General features: G+C 50.9%; 1 protein-coding gene across 1 annotated transcript; it reads right to left on the minus strand.

The window, feature by feature from the left end:
• Positions 1-485: 485 nt before the first annotated feature.
• LOC148218550 (olfactory receptor 14L1-like) lies at positions 486-1416 on the minus strand. Its single transcript, XM_088157819.1, has 2 exons — positions 1291-1416; positions 486-930 (listed from the first exon to the last, which is right to left on the minus strand). Exons 1-2 carry the CDS (start codon positions 1414-1416, stop codon positions 652-654), a joined length of 405 nt encoding a protein of 134 aa, XP_088013945.1. The 3' UTR covers positions 486-651.
• Between the last annotated feature and the right edge of the window lie 6970 nt (positions 1417-8386).

The following is an 8386-nucleotide window of genomic DNA, read 5'->3' on the forward strand; positions in this document are numbered from 1 at the left end:
TGCCACACTTCTGCTGGTCACTGATGTTCTCCTCTCCAGAGTGCTGTGTTGGGAACATCCTTGAAAGCAAACTGGGAAGGAGATTGAAGCTTTCAGGCCCTGCACTGGGGAGATGCCCTTGCATGATGGAAATGCTGTTGCAGAGCTCAGCTCTGTCCCACCAGTGCCCATGGCCTGTCCCTGCCTGCAGTCCCTGGACAGTCACACAGCAGGACAGGGACTGAGCTGAGAGAGCCCTGAGGCCTTAAACCAACACAGGGGCTCTGAAGGGCACTGTGGAAGTGAAGGATGGGGAGGTTATGGAGCAGAAGCCCTGGGGCTGCCTGGCAGTGAGGAACACTGAGGTTCCCTTTTCACTCCAGCTCTGCCCAGAGGCACCTACCCTGCAGCCCCAGAGAAGTCAGGAGGAAAAATGTCAGGAGAACACAGCAATACAGAGTTCTTTATTTTGTATAAGCACATAGGTAGTAGAACTCTTGGTTTATACAGAATGTAGTTCACACTAGAAACGCAAGTACTGAAATAAAAATGGTACAGACAAAGATTTTCCTGTGAACAAATTCAAAAAAATATTATACCTGTGCAAGCATAAGAAACACAGAGTGGGCATTAATGAGTAATATCATAATAGCTATACAGGAGAATGAGAGTTTATTGCTTCTGAAAAGCATTCATGATCATTTTCCTCAGGTAATCCTTGAGCTCCTGGTTCCTCAGGCTGTAGATGAGGGGGTTCAGGGTTGGAGGCACCACTGAGTACAGAATTGACAGGGCCAGATCCAGAGATGGGGAGGAGATGAAGGGGGGTTTCAGGTAGGCAAACATGACAGTGCAGAAGAACAGGGATACCACGGCCAGGTGAGGGAGGCAGGTGGAAAAGGCTTTGTGCCGCCCCTGCTCAGAGGGGATCCTCAGCACAGCCCTGAAGATCTGCACATAAGAGAAAACAATGAACACAAAACATCCAGAAGTTAAATAGGCACCGACAGCCAGAAGCAGAAGTTCCCTGAGGTTTGAGTTGGAGCAGGAGAGCTTGAGGATCTGGGGCATTTCACAGAAGAATTGGCTCAGGGCATTTCCCTGGCACAGGGGCAGGGAAAATGTATTGGCCGTGTGCAGCAGAGCATAGAGAAAGCCACTGGCCCAGGCAGCTGCTGCCATGTGGGCACAAACTCTGCTGCCCAGGAGGGTCCCGTAGTGCAGGGGTTTGCAGATGGACACGTAGCGATCATAGCACATGATGGTCAGGAGGGAAAACTCTGATGTAAGGAAAAAGATAAGCATAAACACCTGAGCAGCACATCCTGCATAGGAGATGTTCCTGGTGTTCCAGAGGGAATTGTGCATGGCTTTGGGGACAGTGGTGCAGATGCAGCCCAGGTCAGTGAGGGCCAGGTTGAGAAGGAAGAAGAACATGGGGGTGCGTAGGTTGTGGCCGCAGGCTACAGCGCTGATGATGAGGCCGTTGGCCAGGAGGGCAGCCAGGGAGATGGCCAGGAAGAGGCAGAAGTGCAGGAGCTGCAGCTGCCGCGTGTCTGCCAATGGCAGCAGGAGGAAGTGGCTGATGGAGCTGCTGTTGGACATTTGCTGTTTCTTGGCGTGGGGATCTGTAAGAAAGGTAATCATGGAATAGTTCAGCTTGGAGAGGACTTGAAATATCCCAGCCCAGCTTGGTGGAACTTTCCCCCCACTGCCTGCCCAGGGCTCTGCAGCAGCTGCTTCCCTGTGCCCAGGGCTGGGCCCTGTCAGTGTTGCCAGACCCCAGCCCAGCTCTGGGGGCTCAGCTCTGCCCTGCACTCCCCTCCCAGCACAGGGCACTGCCCAGGGCCAGCTCTGCCTCTGCAGGCTCTGATGGCAACATCACAACAACCCTGAGGAGGCTGGAAAAGTGACACTGATGCTGCCTGTGAGGGACCCTGTGCTGATTTCTTTCTTTGCCTGGTTTATTGAGATCTATGGGACTATTTAAAAATTTTTCTCAACCTGAACTGAGAGATGAATATCAATGTGCAATCTCCCAGCAATGCAGCACAGTGCAGTAGATTAATAAAGCAGGACTTTCCCTTTTATGCAGCCCCTGCCTCACTGTGCTCCCTGTTTAATCTCCTTGGAAATGTTCTGCAGTCAAATGTCATGCTGAGAGCAGCCCTGCACTATCCTCATCACACAAGGACAACCCTTCCAAGCATTACCAGGTGTCTCCTTCCACCCAGACCTTGTCCCCCAGTGCTGGGAGCAGCTCCCAGGGCTGGCTGAGAGCTGTCCCTGGCAGGCAGCAGAGTCCCTGCCCCAGCACAGCGCCCTGGGCTGCAGGACCCTGCTCTGCACCACAGCCCTGGGCACCCCTGGCTGCTCTACACAAGAGATCATCAGAGAATGTACTCACACAGTCTGCAGGCATTGGGATGTTCCAGCTTTAGGAGATCACTGCAGGAGCTGCAGCTGCATTGTCCTGCAGCCAGAGGCTTCCTGTGTCAAGGGCTGGGAGTGATTCTGCCCCAGGCACTTGTGAGCATCTTCCCAGCCCTGACTCATTGAAGCTCTCTGTGCCTCTGTGCTGTGCCCAGGGTGGCTGGAGGCAGTGCACCAGCCCTGCTGGGCTGGGAGAAGAGCTGCTCATCAAGAGAAATGTGTTTTTGAAGCTCTTCTTGGTTACCAGGATCGCCTTCTGTGCAGGGAGCCCAGCCCAGCTCATCTGCACAGACACAGCACAAGGTCTTTAATGACCCTCTTGGGGATTGGGGCTGAGTCTCTGAGCATCAGTCCCTGAGAGGGAGCTGAAGAAACCTCTCTAGAACTCCAAGTCACAATCAAACTCCAAAGTTTCCTAAAGTTTTAATGGTTCCCTCTGAGGGACACAACTGAGAAAATGTCCCCAGGTTCCATTCAGAGCAGGAAATTGGAGGCAGTGATGACAGGTGGAGACAAAGAGAAGCCAAGTCTCGGTGCCCTGGGGCACAGCAGCGTCTGTGCCACCAAGGGCTGGGAGGAGACACCTTATCCTGAGCCACTGGGGCCTCCTGGCACAGCCCCAGCTAGGCTGGCCACTCTCACCCCTTGTCCTGCCCTCAGCATCCCCCCACATCCCAGTGGCCTCAGGGATCTGCTGGGACGAGTCCCTGGGGAGCCTTGGTCAGGAATGGCCCTGGGGGCTCCTTCATGCTCCCAGGGACTGCAGGTTTTTCAGAGGACTTTGGGTTTTGCTTTTGCCTTGGAGTCTCTGAGAGCTTTGTGCAATCATGGCCTCCAATTATCTGCTTTAATTAATCTCTTGAGAGGCTTTGTCAGTAACAACACTCACGGGGCTAATTAATGCTTCAAGATACTTCATTTTTTTTAAGGTACTTGGAGGTTCCCTTTTGACAGAAACTCTTCTAGTAGTTTATGCAATCATGGCCCCAATTATCTACTCTAATTAGTCCCTTGAGAGCTTTATATTGACACTCAGTAGGTCTCATTAATACATTGAGATACTCAAGGTTTTCAAAGGTAGTTTGGATTTTCCTTTCCTCTCTGACTCTCTGAGAGGGTTTTGGGCGATCCTGGCATCCAGTTCTTTCCTCCAAGGAGTCCATGAGGAGCCTGTCTTGGGTATGGACTTCAGTGAGACCCATTAATGCTTTGAGACACTTTGGGTTTTTCTTCTGCCTTGGACTCCTGGAAAGGTTTGTGCAATCTCCTCTCAGGCCCTGAGGTTCAAGGGCTCAGCACCAAATGCACCACTGGGCTCACTGGGATCAAGCTTGTCCTGACAAACCATGGCTCTGCCTTGATTTCCCTCTGGCCTGGTGCCATTCATTAGGAAGATTTTCAAATCCAGTTATGGAGAAATATTTCCAAGAGATTCTAAGAAATACACATTCCTATTTTGAAGACTGTATTTCATTGCTATTCTCTTTAAAGCAGAGGTGATTCCAGCATTCTGTGATTGATATTGATGCAGGGTCTCTCCTCAGGTCTGGCCTGCTCACAGAAGCTGTGCCTTGGGGTCTGACCCAGTGTGGACAACCTTGCTGCACATTCCCCAACTCCATCCTGTCTGTCATCACTCACCTGGGACCTCCTTTGCTTGGAGAACTGGCTGCACTCAGGCTAAAAGGAGTGTTCCTCCCCCCCTTTTTTTTTTTTTTGTTTTGAAGCAATCTACAACTCCTTAATGTCCCCATTGAAAACAGACACCTTCTATTAGTGTGTGCTAAAGCCAAGGTGCCACCAAGCAGCTTCCCCTTCCCCAAGGCAGAACCCTGCAAGAGATGTTTGAGTCCTTTGGACTCCTTGGTTCCCTGAGGCCTTGCAGTGTCACAAAGGCCCCTTGGTTCTGCACTGTCACAATGGAGATTTGGGTCCATGGTGTCCCACAGTGTCACAATGCTCTTTTGGGTTCCATGAGGCCATGTTCTATCACAATGGACTTTTGGCTCCTCGAGGTTCCATACTCTCAACAATGGTCTCTGTAGTTCCAGAGTGTCACAATGGACTCTTGGTTCCAGGTGGCCCCACAGTGTCACCGTGGTCTCCTTGGTTCCACAAGGCCGTGCAGTGTCACAATGGCTCACAGGTTCCATGAGGCCCCACAATGTCACAGTGGACCCTTGGTCCCATGAGTTTCCCCAGTGTCACAATGGTTCCTTGGCTCCACGTGGCCCAGGTGTCTCACAATGGACTCTTGGTTCCGTGGGGCCCTGCAGTGTCACAGGGGTTTCCTTGGTTCTGTCGGGTCACAATGGACACTGCAGCGCCCCCTGCTGGCCGGGAGGACCTGGCACTGTGAGAGCACCTCCTAGTGGCCAACCCCTGCAACTGTGAGTGGTTTGTACTGGTTTGTGCTGGGATGGTGTCCAGGGGGTGCTGGGATGGGGCTGGGGTTACTGGGCAGTACTGGATTATACTGGGAGTGAGTGTGTGAGTGTCCAGGAGGACCTAACACTTTGTGTACTGGTTGTACTGGGTTATACTTGTTTGTACTGGGATGGGGTGCTGTGGTGTTACTGGTTTGTACTGGGTTATACTGGGAAAGCGAGCAGGGGTGTCTGAGTGCTTCCTGCTGACTGGGAGGACCTGGTGGCGACTGTGAATTATACTGGGTTATACTGGTTTATATTGGGATGGGGTGCTGGAAGTCACTGGATTGTAGTGGTTTATATTGGGTTATACCAGGATATTCTGGATTTTACTGGGTTGAACTGGGATGTACTGGGTTATACTGGGAGGGAGCTTGGGGATGCTTGGCACTTCACTGGGAGCAAATTCTGGGGATGCTGGCCTTACTGATTTATACTGAGATGGGGCTTGGGAACTACTGGGAGTGACTTCAGGTTGTGCTGGCCTTACTGGTTTCTACTGAGAGCTGTCACCAAGGGGTCAGGGCCTCAGGGGTGATTCCCAGTGCTTACGGGTTTGTACTGGTGCCATCCCAGTATAAACCTGGGAGCCCCAGGACCAGACTAGGAACCCCTAGACTACCCTGGGAATGGGTATGGGTGCATCAACGCTTACTGGTTTATACTGGGAGCTGCTGCGACAGGCCTCAGGAGCTCGGGAGTAGCTCACAGTACTTACTGGTTTATACTGGTGCCTTCCCAGTCCACACCTGGGAACACTGGTAGGCACCTGTGGCCGGGAAGGACCTCAAGGCCAAGCTGGCCTTCACCAGGGCCTTGCTGAGCTGCAGCTTCTCCAACTTCTCAGCCTGGCAACACTGCCTGTGGCTGCTGATGCCCACCAGGAGCTATGGCAAGGGCACTGCCCCCTGGAAGGCTGAAGGAAGGTGAGGGATTCCCCAAAAAATCTCCCCCCAATTTTGCGGGATCCCCAAAATTTTCCAGCTCCTCCCTCACCTAAAGTGGGAGCTGGTGGGTTCTGCTGGGTTGAATGGGTAGACCTGGTGTTCCTAAATCCCCTTTGACTTTATTGGGTAGACCTGAATTCCTGTATACCTGGGTGTCCTCACTGAGATATTGGGGTTTTCCCCACTGCCCCACTGAGATTTTGGGGTGCTTCCTTTGCCCACCCAGAGCTGGAGCTGCTGCAGAATACCATCTTCACCAACCCCATGCACCAAAGCACCTGGCTGTACCTGCCCTGCATCCTCTCCTGAGGTAACTCAGGGCTCCCTCCCACCCCTGATGTCCTCACCTGGAGTTTTGGGGTACCCCTGAATGTTGGGGTGTCCCCCAACAGCCCCACAGCTGTCAAGGGTCACCTGTGTCCACATCGACTGGGAGGACAGTGGCCATCATCTTCTCCTGGCCTGTCAGGGTGAGTCAGGGCACTTGGGTGCCCCCAAAATCACCTGGGTACCCCCAGAAATCACCAGGATACACCTGTGTCGGAGAAGGGAGACGCGGACACCAATTCGGTCATTAGCAAAGTCTCGTTTATTGATACGCAGAGTGGCGATTAAATACAGTGCTTAATTAGCTCATGCATAGTGCAAAATCTGAGCTCATCATTGGTCTAGCTGTGCGACTTAGCTAAGCACTTCGGCATTCATGTTTTTCTCAATTCTGCGTGTCTTCCTTATCTCAAGGACACTGTATCCGTGAGACTGAGGCCCACTTTGCTAGCTTTACTAAGTTGATCTGACTATGGCCTTTTTCTTCCAGCTATTCCTGCACCAGGCTCTCTACACTTCCCCCGTTTTCTTTTTGAGCTAGAAGAGTGGCATGCCAAGCTTTGCTAATAGTCTTTTGAATAAAATTTTGTAAGCATGTTATCAAGCAAGGTAGCAATAAAGCTAAGCACAAGAATATATCTAACACCATAATAGCATACTTAATAACGGTTTGAATCCATCCCCCAAGACCTAGGCTTTTTAACCACTCGTCAATGCCCCAACCATCTTCTTCTTTTAGGTTGTGTAATTTCTGCTGCGTGTTTTGTATCTTTTTGTGGATGGACTCAGAGTGGTTAGATAAATTCATGCAGCACATTCCCTTGAACTTCTTGCAACCATACTGACAACCTTACTAGGCAGGTTTTAAAAGGATTTTGTACTCCCCCTAGACTTAAGCAGATTGATTCTTGTCTTGTTATGTTAGTGAATGTTACCTATACGTTTTCCCGAGGCGCATGCTGCATTGGAAAAGATTTTGTGTGAGCAAAGTTAGCAAGCATAAGCAGTGTAATGATCATCATTTTGATTTCTTTGGCGGCCTATTCTTTTTACGCCCTGTATTGCTCCCTGTTATCTGCAGTTGTTTTACCTCTTCTATACTTTGATTTAATACCTCCTCTGGGTCTGTACCGGGCTTAACTGGTCCTACCCGAGGCCAAGGCAGGTGTGGGACTTTATGTCTGCATCTTGCAGCGATAATGTGCGAATTTGCATAGATGTGCTGCCTCTTAATCCAGTTGGTAAGTTCCCACCGGGCCCAAGCTAACAGGAGCTGTTCTGGTGTCTCGTATAGGTTTCGTACCTGGGCATATGGCACTCCTGCTTCTTTTTCTAGGGCCCGACCCCAATTTGAATTTCTTAGGTCGTCACTTTGACACCTCCAGCACCACAAATTAAACACTGTTCTCTGTTCCACCCACGAGCAGTCCCCACAGCCCCCGCACTTTAGGGCTACCCAGGCTTCACACCATGACCCCCCACACGCACAACAAGGACGGCTGCTGAGAGGCTGTTCTTTCTAGTACCCGTGTCTCCCGTGTTTTCTTTTGTAGCTGTGTGAGTGCACCGAGTAGGTGGTTGGCAGTACTCCAGATGGTAAGATCGATGGGCGAGGAGATATTTCGGCGGGAGACAAACCCCTCATCGATGTAGCGTATAATACCCTTGAGGGCTTCCTGTTGTTGCGGGGTTACGGTTACGGGTGCGGTTGGGTCAGTTCCTTTAAGTAGTGGCCTGTGGGAGTCTAGCAAGGAGTTGGGTATCCTAACAATCGGCTTGAGCCATTGTAGATCTCCTAGCAGTCGCTGTGCCTCATTTAGAGTGGTGATCTTTGTTACAAGCTGGAGCTTCTGTGGCCGTACGATTTGGTCTGTGATAGACCACCCCAAGTACCTCCATGGTGTGGATCGCTGTATTTTTTCTTGAGCTATTATGAGGGATGCCTTTGCTAGGGTGCTTTGAATTTCCTGCACCTGAGTGTCTGTAAATGCTGATTCTTGAGCAAAGAGGATATCATCCATATAATGATAAATAATTGTGTTGGGCCACTGTATCCTCAATGGTTGTAATGCGGCATCAACATACAGTTGGCACAGGGTAGGCGAGTTTTTCATTCCTTGTGGAAGAACAGTCCATTCATACCGTTTATCAGGTTCTTCTCTGTTTATTGCTGGTAGGGTGAACGCAAATCTTTTAGTATCTTGAGGGTGTAAGGCAATAGTGAAGAAGCAGTCTTTTAGATCAATGATTAGAAGAGGCCAATGCTGTGGG

Source organism: Sturnus vulgaris, unplaced genomic scaffold, assembly GCF_052056855.1.
Source record: "Sturnus vulgaris isolate bStuVul1 unplaced genomic scaffold, bStuVul1.hap1 Scaffold_180, whole genome shotgun sequence".
Lineage (NCBI taxonomy): Eukaryota > Metazoa > Chordata > Aves > Passeriformes > Sturnidae > Sturnus > Sturnus vulgaris.